The sequence below is a fragment of the Uloborus diversus genome, chromosome 2, assembly GCF_026930045.1.
Source record: "Uloborus diversus isolate 005 chromosome 2, Udiv.v.3.1, whole genome shotgun sequence".
NCBI lineage: Eukaryota > Metazoa > Arthropoda > Arachnida > Araneae > Uloboridae > Uloborus > Uloborus diversus.
Genome location: NC_072732.1, coordinates 23,619,294 through 23,635,705, shown reverse-complemented (window position 1 = coordinate 23,635,705; position 16,412 = coordinate 23,619,294). Strand labels below are relative to the sequence as shown.

Here is a 16,412-nt window from a genome sequence, read left to right as displayed (position 1 = left end):
GTAAAACGCCTATGCATGAGTAATATGATTAAAATTTAACTAGGAGACAGAAATACTGAAATGTTTTCACCTACAGTAATGTTAATAAATCACTTAAACATGCTCAGAAAAATTTTTAAACATTAAAAATTGAAATAGCTCTCATTTTTCTTTTTTTTAGTTATTTATAAATAAGACTTTGATTTCACCGTGTACTGACATCAGGCAAAGTTAGACCATTTTCACGCTCTTGATTATCAATACTGATCTTTAAATTGATCCTCACTCGTTAAATGTCGAAATTGTACTTTCAATTGCTGCCATAGATGGTAGGGGGCTTGTAAAAAGTGCAGAATGCGATTATTTGGGAAATTGACGTAAAAATCGTAATTTTAGGCTACATTTTGTAATGTGGAAAGAGGATTTGGAGTACCCTCTCGGAATATTTTTTAAAATTGAAGTAAGTTTTAGACTATCTTTGCTGATATTATGGAGTCAAGAGTTTCTCCCGGAAAGTTTTTGGATTTGGAAGTTTTCAAAATGCAATTTTAGACTATCTTTGCAGACATTAGGTGAGATGAGGTGTTTCAGAATTTAGCTCGGCAAAATTGTGCTCAGTTTCAGGCTATCTTTGATAATTGGGAAGCGTGTAGTTCGGGGACCCTCAACTGGATTTTTTTTTTTAAATTAAAATCTTAAAACGCGTTTCAGGATTATTTTAATGACGTTAGGGAAAATATAGTGCTTGGAGGATGTCTCTAGAAGATCTTTAATTTTGAAGTTTCAAAAGCGAAGTTTTAGGTTATGTGTAGAGATCAACGGGGATGAGGGTATTGTTCAAAATTGGAGGTCTGAAAGCAAGGCCTTTCTGAGCCAAGACAGGTTAATTGTTAGTTTGCTTTCCGTGCCCCTTTCCTCCCATAAAACTGATAAAATTTATACGAGTCTGATTCCGAGCAGGGCCCCCTAAAGAGTCAGACCCCTAGTTTTCGACTAGGCAGACATGGCTTCTTATAGGCAAGGCACTTTTACACTAACGTTTCGTGACGTTAAAGGAAGAGATAAGATTCCGTGGTTCTCGACGGAAATGTTTCAACATTGAGGCAAAAAATGCAATTTCAAGCCATCTTTGATGATGTTCGAAGGAGGAACAAAGTGCCGGGGAACTGTGTCCCTGCTAAAAACATTAGAAAACTATGTTTAGCTACGTTAGATGAGGAAGAGGAGGAGAAAGTCTTACCGAAAATTGTTTCAAATTTACGACTCGAAAACCCCATTTTTGAAGACAGAATAGAAATAATAAAGTTTTTCGAGGGACAGTCTCTGAACATCATCACAGATTGTGTAAAAATACGTTTTTCGAACTTCAATCTCGGAAATTTTCGGGACTGAGTCTTTTAATCCCACTCTTTCCCCCCAACACTAACTAGTATGTTGTGGCCATCACGAAACTTTCTTCTATATTTTTCTTTTTTTTTCTGATCCCTCCCCATGCTTGACGAGGAAGCAATATTCCCAACAAAAACAAAATTACACATGCAAAAACTTGACGACCATCCCAATGTCTGAATTATTGCAAAAGCAAAGCAAAGAGCGAAAATTGAAAGTTATTTTAAAAGCCTTGCTTGAATTAATTACAAATATTTTATTTGTTAACAAACATAAGATGGCAACAGTTAAAAATTTTAAATCATTGAGATAATATTTCCGATCATTTCCATACAATTAAAATCACGAGAAATGCGCAGACGACAATCTATTACGATTTATCTTTCTTATTGCTGCATTAATAAAGCTATTTTTATTCGCAAAAAAAAAAAAAAAATCAACACCTCTTGGAGCGATTGGCGTCAAAATTGAACCAAAGCCTGTTTACGTATGGATTCACATATATTCCAAATTTCAACCAGAACGTAGCATTACTTCTTGAGATAGGGTACTCACAATGGAAAAAAAGAACGGGCGATTGCGCTACCCCCTTTTTAGCTGTTGACACCAAAATGAAATCAGCTTTTATACCCACTAAGGGCTACTTGCCGATAAATTTTTCTTTCATTCCGTTCATTATTTCTTGAGATACAGCAGTCACAATTGACGATAAAAAAACGTTCTATAGCTCAACCCCCGTTTGAGTTATTGACACCAAAATTGAATCAGCACCTGTTCCTAGTATTGGCAACATATGGACCAAATTTTGTTTGATTCCGCCTGTTACTTCCTGAGGAATAGCAAGCACGCGTAACTCAAAAAACGTCCGATTGCTCCACCCCCCTTGGAGGAATTCGCGCCAAAAACCAATGGGCACAAGTTCACATACGGGCACATATGTGTACCAAATTTCGTTCGATTTCATGCGGTAGTTTTTGCTGTAGAGCGGCCACAAAAAACTGGTCACACACAGACGTGACACACATACATACACACACACACACACACATACATACACACACATACATACACACACACAGACAGACAGACATTTTCCAAAAATAGTCGAAATGGACTCAGCACACCTCAAAACGTTCGAATCCGTCAAAATTCGAAATTCGAAAATTTGCACGAATCCAATACTTTCTTCTATATATTAGATATAGAAGAAAGTAAAAAGATGTCATTCATCTCTTCTTTCCTTAATATGACTAATAGTGAGCTATGATTACCTATGGAACTTTAATTTCACAAAATTGCACAGGAAGCGCCCCTGGGTCTGCTTCTTCAGTTTCGAAACATTTTCCGAGCCTGCTGTCACCCAAACATCGTCAAAGGTTGTCTAAAATTTCGTTTTCAGAATAACAATTTCTAAAATTTTCAGGGGGAGAACCTGCCAAACACCGCTATTTCTAACCTTCCATTATTATGAGATGACTCATATTATCCTCTCTATATCATACTCTATTTCTCGGCATACCATGCAATTCTCTTTATTTGCATACTTTTCATCTTCTTCGTGGGCTATGAAAATATTCAATGAAAAACAAAGTATTCAAAGGGTACCTGAATGGATGACTACCGTGAGATTTTTTTCTTCCAAAACATGCTTTGCTTATGTAATATAATTAATTCACCATATAGTATGAAAACTTTTTGTGTAAGTAGAAAATATTCTTTGGCCTAAATTTAAATTTTGAATGGATAAAATATGTTTTCTTTCTTTTTTTTCTCGAATTTCCTCATTATGTCTCCTCAAAAAGTTCTTATAATTCCTCGTAAATTTCCTAAACAATCGAGTCTTTTAAACTCGAGAGTCATGACTGTTTGTTTGACTGTATGTTATTATTCCCTTTTTTCTATAACTAATCTGCCACTGTCCACTGGAGATCTGTCAGTACCTACCCTCTCACCCACAGTCTCCATAAATAGCCTAAAACTACGTTTTTAAAACTTTAATTTCGAAAACTTTTCGGGGGAGGGCCCCCGAACACTCCATTCCTTTTCTTTGCGTCAGCAAAGATAGCATAAATCTTTGTCTCTAGCCCCCAAAACCATCCTTTCTATAAAGTCCAAAATTGACCCCAGTGAAAAAGATAATGGGGGGGGGGGGAGGGGAACCTGCGCCTTCTCTTTCTTAAAATATGCAACAAAGCCTAAAGTTACCTTTTTCGGATGCCAATTCCAGAAATTTTTTGGAGGAGAGCAGTATATATTGACTTGTATCGAAATTAATGCATTCCCTTAGCATTACTAAAGTTAGTCTACAATGCGTGTTGCAGACTTCAATATGTGACGAATTTCGGTCAAATATATATATATATATACTTATTTATTTATTGTGTGCGGATGTATCTGTCGACAAATGTCGAGAGTCAGTCGGCAAAATCAGTTTCAACACCCCCCCAAACGAATGCACTTGGCGACGGCCCTGGAACCACACCACTGCACAGGTTTCTCTTAACCGTCGTTACACAGAGCACACAAGAATAAAATATTTAGCCTATATGAGGTTTATGTCTTTAGTTAAAATTTACTACCATTCTTCATCAGTTTTTTCTGTTTTGAAAAGGCTGGTAAAGGCTTGATGAATTTCTAATTATTTAAGAAAAACGGAAAACACTTGATCATGTCTGAAAATATGTCGAGTCTCTTCAACCATTACGAAGAACCAGCAAGATTCTTTTTTCATGAACATTGGTTTGCGATTTACGTAAATTGAATTTACTCATTTTTTTATCATAAATCTCAAAAAATTTGGGGGTGCGACTGCCCCCTCTCGACCCCCCTATTTGCCGCCCCTGCATAGAAGCTTAGTTTTTCGACCATAGGTTGAGATAGATCTGGAGTAAAAAATATTGCTTTTTCCAATGATGTCAAAAAAAAAAAAAAAAAAACTGTGGGACATTTCTTTCACTTTTATTGATAGATTTAATGAAGAAAGTAGTGCCTAAATTTCAGCTAAACCTTAACACATTTGAGCTAAAAATGCAAATAGCTCCTGTCATAATTAAGTAAGATCATTGAAACAAATTGCGTAGAACGCAGAAAGTTCTACTCTTTCCAACGATATATTATATTACTATTTGCGAGTAATTTTTCACCCCCATAATCGGGAATTTATGAGAAAATTGGGCCTAAATTGGAATAAAAAAAAGAACTATTCATCGAATTTTTTTTGAACTGGTCTGCAAATCTTTTCAGGACTTAAAGGAACAAACTGAAAATTTCATCAAAATCGGAAAATTTCATCAAAATCAAATTCTCGAGTTTTGCGAGTTCAAACACACAGACGCTTTTTGGGCACTTCATTTTATACTATGTAGAGATGAATCCAGCCCTATACTTAAATGTCCATTTTGTCTGTATATTACTATGCCTTATTTTTTGGTGTGTCTACTTCTGCATGTTAATAAGTAAAAAGTTATTCTTTTGCCTCTGTAATTAATTTATTGTGTCTAGCTATGTTTATACTTTTATTGACTACCTGTCTGCCAGTGTATTTGTTTTATTTAAAATTTGCATGCGTGTGTAAAAATGTTTCACAAATGTTAAACTTTTTTTAAACTAATTTCATTTTAAATTTTGTTTAAGAATTAAAATTATGAAGAACATTGGCTTAGCTTTTGTAAAGCTTGGTCAGTATACAGATGCCATTACATCATATGAGTATATTATGGCGGAAAAAGCAGATTTCAGAACAGCTCTACATCTTCTCCTGTGCCATTATGCCCTGGGGGACAAAGAGAAAATGAAGAAGAGCTTTACAAAGCTGCTGGATATCGTTTTGGATCATGTAGAGGATGAAGACAAATATTCTACTACTTCTGTAAGTGAAAAAATTTATTTTCGTTAGAGCATTTCGTTGTTAAAAAATCAGTTGCCATCACGAATTCAATTCCTCTACCAAAGCGTGATATTATTTGTGGATAACCCCTTAGGTCCTAAGCTATATTTGGCACTGCATTATAATACTGAATGATAAAAAGCCCTCAATTTACCGAGTCATAAAATCCTACTTAACTATGATAGATGGATTTAAACCAATGAAATCAATTTTTTTTTGGTGTGGTTTTGGACTAAAAATATTGCAATGAATAATAGCCACTTTCACAACACACTTTTCAACCCGGTAAATCCCCGCTCTGGCTCCGCAAAAAATCGATTGAAAAATTCTCCGTTTCCATGTAAAAAGAGGTTTTCCTTATTGTACCACAGAAAGCGGTTTTTACCCAGCATCCTTAGCAACTAGTAGACAAACTTGTTTCGCGTAATGCATTCTGGGTAAAATTCCGCTTTACTCCCAGAAGCGAGCAGGAGGGGAAAAAATCCACATATATCCTGCAAATAACCAGAATGCGGTGAAAAGCAGTATTTTTCCGGGGTCGAAAGTGTCCATGGAAACGGCCCTATTGTATAAGATCTATAAATGATATCACACTGACTACAATTTTTATCCAGGGATGCCCATGAAGGAAGGAAGAGGTCATGGTACAGACTACCACTGAAGTGTTAGTCAGTGCTTTTAGGGGACTTTTCCCATTGGAGGGGTCTAGTTCTTCGGAGGGTGCTGCATGGTAATTGCGGGGTTGTTTTATTGTGTGTTTTTTTGGGGAGGGGGATAAGTTCCTCTGTTTAACTAGATAAGAAACATTCTTATTTATCCAGAATAAGATGCAGGCTGTCATTAGTTGCATTCTCATGAGCAAAATATTAATGAAAGGAATAAAATCATATTCATAATAGCCAGTTTATTTGTGCAAAAATTTAATTCAAAACTTTAAGTTCAGCAAGTAATGTCTCTAATAATGTGACATCTACTACATGTGTAAGCAGTCAATAATCTATGAACTATAGTAGGAGCAAACCTAACCTGGCAGCATTGTAGTGCTGTTAATAGGATCTATGTAGCTTCCACAATGCTGCCAGGTTTGGTTTGCTCCAACTATAGTCATTTACTTTAACCTCCTCCGACCTGAGGTCCAGATCTGTGAATCTTTCTTCGTTGCCTCATAAAATCTAAATCATTTATTTCTTTGGTATTCAGATATGCCTATTAGAACAGTCACTGCAGAGGTCTAAATGGAGTAACTTAATGGAGTAATTATATCCACCCTGCATGTATTTTTAGCTTTGTAAAACATTGTTTTTTACAAATGCAAAAGAAAGCAAGATGTGCTGTTTTGGGAAATAATTTGTAGCACTTAAGTTTTTAATTTAGGAACTAAAAGCATTTTACTTACATTTCAAAGACAATTTAATCATACTTAAAGTACATGATAATTTCCATGGAACAAATAACAAAAATTTTCTAAAGTTTTCACTATTTATTAAATTTTATTTGCCCCTCTTTTTGGAGCAGCTGGTAGGTACACAATTAGAAAATCTTGCATTCCAGGCACAGTAAATAAGAATTGGGAAGGAAAAGGAGAAATATTGCCTTTAAGTAAATTTTCAAGTAGATAGCTCATTTGAAATTGTTACAGATAGAAAACTGGTACTTGGCTTTTTGAAACAAAATTTCTTAATATCAAAACTTTTTCCTTTTTTTTTCTAGCTGAGAAAAAAGTCAAAAACCGAGACTTTCCTTGGCGCTCTAGGAAAATGATTGCACTAAGATTGACATAATTTCAATTTTGGAATTTGTGCTCAACCCATATACTATGAAATTTTAAGAAACTGCTTAAGATCTAAATTTTTAATACACCTTTTAATCTATTACTAAACAACACTATTTCTATTCTTAAAACTTGGTTTTAGTTCCTGAAATCACAAATGCATATCTCATTTCCTTCTTTACTACTCAAAAGATGACTTTTTTTAGAATGCTAATTTAAAAATCTTCATTTCCTATATTCTTTTTTCCAACCTAATAATAATAATTCTTTAAATATGCTTTAACTATCTTTTAATTTTCATGCTATATAATACTTACAGGATGATCCTCAAACTAATCTTATTGTTGAAGCAATTAAAAACGATTCACTTCGTAAAATTGAAAGGCAGAGGTAAGATCCATTTTTAATTTTAAGTGCTGCATGAAAGTAGTCTAAAAATATTTTTGTGGAATTATTGATGCTAAAATATGAAATATGCATTGTCTGAAAATCAGAGGAAACAAAGCAAAAGAAAAGAAAAACAATTTAAGAGCTAAGGGTAGGATATAAAATCAAAGAGTATAAGGCATAAGAGGAAAGGCCATAGATTGTCTGTCAAGCATGGGGGCAGCATGAGCTCCATGTGTTCTACTTGTCTGACAACTGTTATGTGCAAGAGAACTTCTTTTTTTGTTAATTTCCTAATCTATCAATTTTGCATCCTCCTGCAAAAAATCAATTGGGCTTAGCACACAAACCGAATGTTCCAATTCGGTTTGGAATTTGTGCTCAACCCATAGCCGAATTGGAATGTTCCAATTCGGTTCCATTACATTGAAATATCCAAAAAAAAAAAAAAAAAAAACTGACAATTTCTAAAATTAGTGCTTTACTATGGCTCCTCTGATCAAGTACCAAATTTATCTTTCAACTAGGCGAAAGTTAATGCATTAACTTCAAATGCATAGCTGTCACAAGTGAAAAACAAAGCTGTGTTTTAGCCGTTTTGGGACGAACGACACAAGTTTGTGTCAGCAGCAGCTGCACGTCCCATCCGAATCACACTTATCTGCGTTACAGCAAATGCTACTCAAAAATATGGACAACGCTTGTGTGCGGCTTAGTTTCGGAGCGAAATGTTTACTGTCAGATGGTGTTGCTTAGCCATGTTCAGTCCAAGTGATTGGTCTCGAACATTAGTATTTTTCTCGCTGACGTCAGAATAGGGTCTGTCAAGTGTGTGATTTATTGGATTTCGTGAAAGAAAATCTAAACATATGCTAGCAAGCGTAAAGGGAAATGCATACTCATTTTTAAGCGGTTGTTTGTAGTTTCGATTTCATTTTAAAATGGGATTTCATGGGAAATATTCTAGCAAGGGCTTTTACTTTTAGATTCATTTGTGTAGCCATGGTGAACACGTTATCTTTCCGATGAGGAAATATCTAAATTTATGACTGATCTGCGTATGAATCTTTTGGGCTACAGTGAAACAACTATAAATTATTGGAGTTCTTCATACAGTAGTTACTTTCCATAATAACATGCTGAAAAAGAAGGCAAGGAACTTAGACGGAGTGTAGTTTGCTCAAAGCACAATAAAAGACCTAACAATACCTATGAGTGTAAAATGCGCAATGCGCAGTGCTTTGAAATTTTTCATCCGGCTTTGAAATATTAATTGTTACAACATTTTCAAGTATTTCCTAATATTAAGTGCCAATATTTCCCCTCTTTTTTTACAAAATATATTGTTTAATTCTGAGAATTAGCTAATTAAGCTGAATCTTGCTGAAAGAAAAATCACTGCTGTGCCTCAGTTAAGAGCATCATGCAGTAACCTTGCTAAACTGCGGAATTAACTCCTAGTTTTACGCTACATTATTGCCTAGTTCCAGCAGCTGTCAGGCATTTTTCATACCACAATGGATATTTCATATTTGAAATAGCGTCTTACACAAGATTTCTTAAACACTTCGCTTATGAAATGGTAATCTCAAGCACCTCTTTTGTCAACAGATATTTGAAATAAAGATTCATCACTGAATGAACAGCTTTCTCAGTTTTTTTTTTTTTTTTTGCTACCAGATGAGCTTTTTTTTTCTCCAGGAGAGTTGTGCACATTTGTGTTTCACGTTAATCTTTGGCTTTATGTTGAGGACCTTTATTTGAAACTGCAATTTATGCAATCGTTCAAATGTTGTTGACTTGGACACAAAAGTACAAATTCTTTTCAACACTTATTGATGTCAGAAGCAATTTCCGGGTGATTATTTTGGATACTTCACTTTAATTTGCATTTGTATTTGATAGTTCTTAGTATCCTTCTACCACGTTTACTTCGGTTACGTTTTAGCTACTCGGTTTTTCATGGGCGCCCATATGCAAAATTTTAAAGGGAGGCTCAGAAATTTTCCCCATGGTTTAGCAGGATATTTTCCCCATAGAAAAACGATTTCAGTACAGATTAGAGTTATTAAAGTTTGACATTTTTAATAAAGTATTCATTAATGGCTGGAGAAGTAATGTTTTTACATTTTTGCAAAGACACAAAGTACTAAAAGCAAGGAAATTCTAATTTCTAGTGAAGGGGTGGGGGGCTTGAACCCCCACTTGCCCCCCTATATGGGTGCCCTTGCAGTTCTTCTACATTCCCTTAAAATCTTCAAAATGGTAGATTGTAATACATTCATTTGATCTGAGATGAACTGTTTCTTTTCTAACTTTAAACTAATGATTCAATGTACAACTTTGTTGTTTCAGAATTATCATGTTGACAACCCATTTTGTTCAAAAGAATAAAGTAAGATTTTCCAAACACGAAGTTTTATACTTGTCATAAGTTATCGGTAAACAGGTGCAAATATTTTTACTGCCTTTCAAATTAACATTGAATGAGTTGATTATTCTAATTTTATGCAATTTTTTTTGTATAAAAATATTAGAAATTTTTAATGCGTACCCTACATTTAAATTGCTAACACAAACATGCTTCACTCTTCATTTCATTTACACAATTCATTGACATGTTTTGTAGAAAAAGTTCCTGATATTCTGCTATTTTGAGATTGAGTAGTATTATAGTTATCACACTTAGGAGTCAATAAAAAATTATCCCCTTGCTGATTGTTCATGCAATTCTGAGACTTTTCTCTTCATTGCCAAGCATTGCTTTAGATAATTTGCTGGGGTTTTTTTTTTTGGTTCTTTTTAATTATTTTTTTTAATCTAATTCGGATTTTAGTGAAATTTGTGGAATTATTTCAATGTAAATAGAAAATAAATTTTTATTTGTATCTCCTTGAATGTTCAATTGTTGATAAGTAAAGGAGTTAATGAGTAATTACAGTGGAAAACTGTAACATTCTTTTTGCTTGTGAAATGAAAGTATTTTTCTTTGAATATCAGGAAACAGGAAGCAGAATGGACTATATTGACTGCTGCAAAGCTCATTGCACCTGTTATTTCAGATTCATTTGCTGCAGGATATGAATGGTATGTTGTGATTTATAAATATCAATACAGCAATGATATCAAATGGATATGACTTTCACATTATAATTACCCCAGTCTATTCCTAACTAATCACAAAGATTTTTTGTTTCTAAACATTTCTGTCTCCCAGTAGCGGCGCTAGGCGTCGGCGACGTCGGCAACTGCCGACGGCCTCGCGCAGATAGGGCCTCGCATAATTCTTAGAAGTAAATTCTCGGAAGTTTTAAGATATTTCCATGTTTTCGATTGAAGCTCTCATTAAATATAACAGACGTAAAAGTAATCAAAATAGTGCGTGCAGGAGAGACTGCACAGAGTCAGCCTTAGCAAATGTTTGGCCCAATTCTGTCGGGGCCTGAATTAAAAATATTCATTGGCAACAGCTAATTGATCAGCTAACTCTCCCCCCCCCCTTTCTTTTTTCTCTTCTTTTCAGTTCTTTTCTTTTTTCTTTTGTTTCCTAAGTTCATCTAAAAGTAAGAAAATATCCAAAATGCTGCTCCTCCGAACTCTTCCCCCTCCACACACACACACACACACACACACACCGAAAGCATTATGGAGCAACTGAAATTTTGTTTCCAGATCTTAAACTTCGCGATATTTCCAGCTTAAAGCTCCCAAATGCTCAACAACGTCGAAAATCGCTTAAAATTGCGTTTTTTTAGCTTGAATTTCAAAAATTACCGAGCGTAATATTACAAAATATGGCAATACAATCGCATTTTTAAGGATTGAATTTCAGAAAATATTCGGGCAAGGGTCCCCATATCGCCTTTCTTTTATATCATAAGCAATTAGGCTTTTTAAACTTCATTAACAGAAAGTTAAAGTGGAATGGCTCCTGAATATAAAATATTCCTAAGTTTTTAGGACCATAATTTTCAAAAATTTTCGAGGGATCTCCCTTCCTTCCGGTAAAATCTTCAAAGTTTGTCTAAAATTCCGTTTTTTAAACTTCAATTTAGAGAATTTGCAAATGATTGGTTTTGATCTTTTTTTTTTTTTAAAGAATCGATCTGGGACAGTCTCTGACCCTAAAGTCAATAAATATGGCCTATAATTGCATTTTTAAAGCTTCAATTTCTAGAAATTTCCACCGAGACCCCCTGTACCTTTTTTACCTTAACATCAGCAAAGAAAGCCCAAAATGGCGTTTTTAAACTACAAATTTCGAAATCTTTCCGGGGGAGAACCCCCAGACCCCCCTTGCTATCAGGTAGTTTTTTCCACAGTCAAAGTGCCGGCTCCTCCCCCCACCACGAAAAAAACTTCTTTTTGACTGTGCTACTAATCACGAAATGTTTTTGTCCCAGCAATTAAGTGAATTGGGAACCCTAAGTGCCAATAGTTAGTACAAAAACTAATTCTATGAATTCAATTATTTGTCTCACAATATTTCATGATTAAAAGGGCCTCGCAAAACTGCATCGCCGACGTTTACTTTTGCTCTCGCGCCGCCACTGCTGTCTCCCCTCTCCCCTGTATTCTACTTTTGTACTCCATCATATGATTTCTTCCAATATGAGGCCTGATTATATTTGTGTTCTTTTCCTTTTTGGCTATAAAAGTATGTGAAATATACAAATAGCTAAAGTTATATATCTATCAATTCAACTATACATATCAATCTTTAGTGTAAATTGAGTTTTCTATCTCAATAAAGGAATCAGTTTCTATTTCTCTTATTGCTCACGTTTATTTGGATACATAAAATAGTAAAAGAATCCTTTGCACGTAAAAAAACATGGTTTCGTCTATTTTACACGTTAATATATTTGTTTGGTTGTAATATAAGGTCTATTAACAAATTTGTGTGATCCAACAATTGTATTGTATCACAATATGTATTTCATTACATTTCCATTATATTGTCCAATCTATCATTCAAGCAATTATACAAACATAAAACTATTAGCAAATAAAATTAACAGTCATATTTTAATACATCCACTGTTCAAATTTATTAATGATGCTTTGTTTAATTTTTATGCTGCTCGTGTTTTTTTAAGAGTATGACTCATGACAGTTGTGTGTTAAAATTTCTATCCCCTAGAAAAAATAATGCATGCAAAACTTGATTATGTGGTATGCTTTCTTATCTTTCTTCATTTCAGACTATATGCTTGAATTTCAAACACATTGCCTCTAAAATGTGATATTATTTACAGGTGTGTTGACCAAATAAAGTTATCCCCATATGCTGATTTAGGTAATGATCTTGAAATCAATAAAGCTGTGACATATCTTAGAAAAAGAGAGTTTAGTCAAGTAGGTATACTTTTGCCAAAGTTTTTGATTTATCGATACTAATAAGAAAGTCGGTTTTATTCGAAATTTTTAGTTTTTTAATTACAGTCAGACCTCCATTTATCAAAATAGCAAATTTCCGGAAAAAATTCGATACATAGAAGTTTTGATACATAGAAACAATCTTGGTTTATCATAAATAATCTCCTAAAACTTTATAATTAAAGCTAATTTTTATGTCAAACCCAATTTCTAATTTATACGAGCATCAGATTAAATGAAAGCTAATAATTAAAAAAGTAAATGTGAAACATTTACTGAGCACTGCATACTTTCTAAAAAATTGTATTGTAATGCTGTTTCATGATTTTGAGCAAAAATTTTCTGTAAGTTTCAGTACTTTTATTACAGCTTTCGATTTCTCATAATAGCAGGTACTCTGCTTACGGAAATACTAAATTTACCAGAAATGACATTTTTGCGCCTTCGTACATCTTCATTCTTCGGCAATTCAACTTGATTCGTTACATTAGGAGATTTTCGTTTGACAATGTAATCAAGAGAAAAGTAAAAAATCAATCTACTTAACTTAAATAATTTTCCCTGAAGCTTAAAAGACTGGGAATGATAATCAACAGACAATAGGGATAACTTTAAACTAATTTTACTGTATTACTGGTTGCAACTAAGATTTGAAATAAACTTGGGGGATTTTAAGAGCTCCAGAACGGAACAACACTATATCTACACACCCCTCAATCCCAGATTCCTTGTGAGTTTTGTAGCAACTTTTGGTGAACTTAATTTTCTTCCTAACCTTCATTTTTCATGAGACAAACAGTCTAAAATGGAAAAAAAAAATCTATGAATGTCTCGAAAAGAATTTCGATATATAATCGACTCCCGCTACAACGCAATCTGACTTAGGCAAAAAGGCTATAACACAAGTTTTTCAGGAGCAACGAATTTTAGAGCTAAAGCAAATTTCTCGCTCTCAACACGAAAATATTTGGAAAGGAGTCATGATACTAAGTTTCGACCTTGTTATTGACTACTAAGCATTGACTTCGTGAATGCACTTCACCATGCAAATACCACTCCTCATTTTTCATTTATTTAGTCTAAATATGAAAGCAATTTCTTTACAATGCTTTTAAATTCAAATTTAATTAGTTCTTTAAAAGGCACATTGATGACCTGTTTTGCAAAAAATGTTCGTAAGTTTGAAAAATTGTTCTTGAGCTAATATTTTATCATATTTCAGGCAATCGAAACATTGAAAGCTTTTGAAAGAAAAGAAACTAAAGTTGCAAGTACTGCTGCTACCAATCTAGCATTTCTGTATTTCTTAGTGAGTATAATATAGTTTTATCTTGATCTCAAGCAAATTCTCTGTTGGATTTGACTTTATGGATATTAAACTAGTTAACTATCTCCAACTTTAACAGGTTTAAAGGTACTTCAGAATATGATCAATAAACATCCCTGCTGTCTCTGAGGTATAATTATGTCTCTGATACTATTGCAGTGGCTTTTTTTAGCAGCACATTATTTTTACAAACATGTTGAAGTGTCTTTGAATTTGTTGAGGAAAAGTCATTACATTGAAGGATTTGAGAAGTCAAAGTACTGATACCCAGCATAGAGACAAAAATAATCTATGCTGGTAGATACAAGTGACAATAAGAAATGTATAAAGTGCTCAAATTTTTGTTAATAATTTTAAACTTTTGATGTTATTAAAATATAGTTATAGTTGATAGTTACAAATGGAAATATGACTGTTGCTTTGAATGTGTCATTACTATTATTATTATTATTATTTATAGAAAAAATTTTTGAATGAAAAATAAAAGAAAAAAGCAAGTTTAACTCTGAGAAATGTAAAATGTTTTTTTGATTCAAAAATCTTTTTGTTTAGCAAGGTGATGTTAGTCAAGCAGAAAAATGTTCTGACCAAGCTGTTATAGCTGATCGATACAATGCTGGAGGTTGGTTAAAGTTACTTCCCTTTCTTTCTTTCTGTATGATGTATCGTACATCTGATATCTCTATGTCTTATGAAATGTTAATTGAAAATTTTGTGAGCTATTTTAAGTTATTACTACACTTGATTGAGCACTAGAATCTTGTAACACTGCATAGCAAAAAAAAAAACCCCTCACAAAATGCTTCTGACAGCATTCTTGCTGATTCTTTCATAAAATGACTCCCTAAATCGAAATATGACCACCATTTTTCTCCACCAATCATCACTTTTTGAAGATAGCACCGCCCCCCCCCTTCCCCCCTTTTTCTTCAGTTTTTAGTTCCATAGTCATATTTATTTGTAGCTGAAGGGAGCATTTTTTTTAATGGCTTTGTTCTGAGAGGCTAGAGACAGCGGCGTACGCAGACAAATCAGTTCGGGGGGGGGGGGGGGCTGAGCTCGAAAGTCTTTGAGCTGGGGGGGGGGATACTTATGAACTGTAGCTAAGAAAAGTTCATGTATCGCTTTTCTGATATCAATACGAATGTAAGATTTCAAAAATACATCATAAAAAAAAAACTTGTTCTTTATTATAATTTTTGTAATTAATTTTGAAAATTTCGGGGGGGGGGCTGTAGCCCTATCAGCCCACCCCCTGGGTACGCCACTGGCTAGAGAGGGGAAAATTTCAAAAGCATGAACATATATAGCCGATTTGGAGACTCGAAGGGCTATTCCCCCCTAAAATCATAATTCCAACAATACGTATAAGGCATAAACAATTGGAAAGAGATTGGCTAAAACACAGTTGAATAAAGAGACAGTATTATTTAGTAAATGGTACCAGAAGATAGCAGAATCTTGACCATGTTTTTGTTTTCCGGAGAAAAGATTGTTGCTGGAACTTTATGACGATTCTGACCATCTTTGGCACTTCAATACTTGGGGTACTTCAGCGCTGTTTACATAAATCCTTCCGGAGAGGACCCATTTCTTCCTATCTTTGCTAACCAACCTTCTGCTTCAGAGTAGCAATAAATCAAAGTTGCAACATAATATTATGTCGAACGATCATCAGAATTTAAAAAACAATAATTTTAAACTAACTTTGAAAAAGGTTGGTACAATAGTTTTAAATCCCCTCCCCTCAGGTATTTTAGATCTAGTAAAATGTTTGCTTTTGCACATTTAATACATGTATGTTTTTATTTATTTTCAAAAATATTGTTAAAGATTTGTTGTTTCATATCTTTCTTAGCTTTGGTCAATCATGGAAATTGTTCATTATCCAAAGGAGATCATGAAAAGGCGATTGAATACTATAAAGAAGCGCTGGCCAATGAAGCTAGTTGTGTAGAAGCTTTGTATAATCTTGGTAGATATATATTTTTTATTTTATTGTTTTCATGATAAATTAATGCACAGTGAACGTCGTTTGCTGGTCGACACACAGACTTTCTACTAAATGTCATCATAAATGTACTGATGTCATAACCAAATTAGCTGTAAAATACATAATTAAACAATAGCTTAAAATGCAATTTCAGATTTAATTTTACCCTCTTAATTATATTGATGTAATTTTGAATTATTGAGTGAGACAAGGCACAAATCATAAAAAAGACCTTTTTATTTCATACGTATATATTTCCCTATGGGACCTTGTTTGCTTCTTGATTTTCAATTTAAACAGC

At 33.9% G+C, this 16,412-nt stretch overlaps 1 protein-coding gene across 1 annotated transcript in view; it reads left to right on the top strand.

The window, feature by feature from the left end:
* Positions 1-16,412, top strand: part of LOC129235119 (intraflagellar transport protein 88 homolog) — a 74,653-nt gene that overhangs the window by 25,671 nt on the left and 32,570 nt on the right. Inside the window, exons 10-16 of the mRNA XM_054868808.1 lie at positions 5,002-5,236; positions 7,345-7,415; positions 10,413-10,499; positions 12,671-12,770; positions 14,014-14,100; positions 14,671-14,740; positions 15,977-16,093. Coding sequence (XP_054724783.1) covers positions 5,002-5,236; positions 7,345-7,415; positions 10,413-10,499; positions 12,671-12,770; positions 14,014-14,100; positions 14,671-14,740; positions 15,977-16,093 — 767 coding nt within the window. The remainder of the gene's footprint in view (positions 1-5,001; positions 5,237-7,344; positions 7,416-10,412; positions 10,500-12,670; positions 12,771-14,013; positions 14,101-14,670; positions 14,741-15,976; positions 16,094-16,412) is intronic.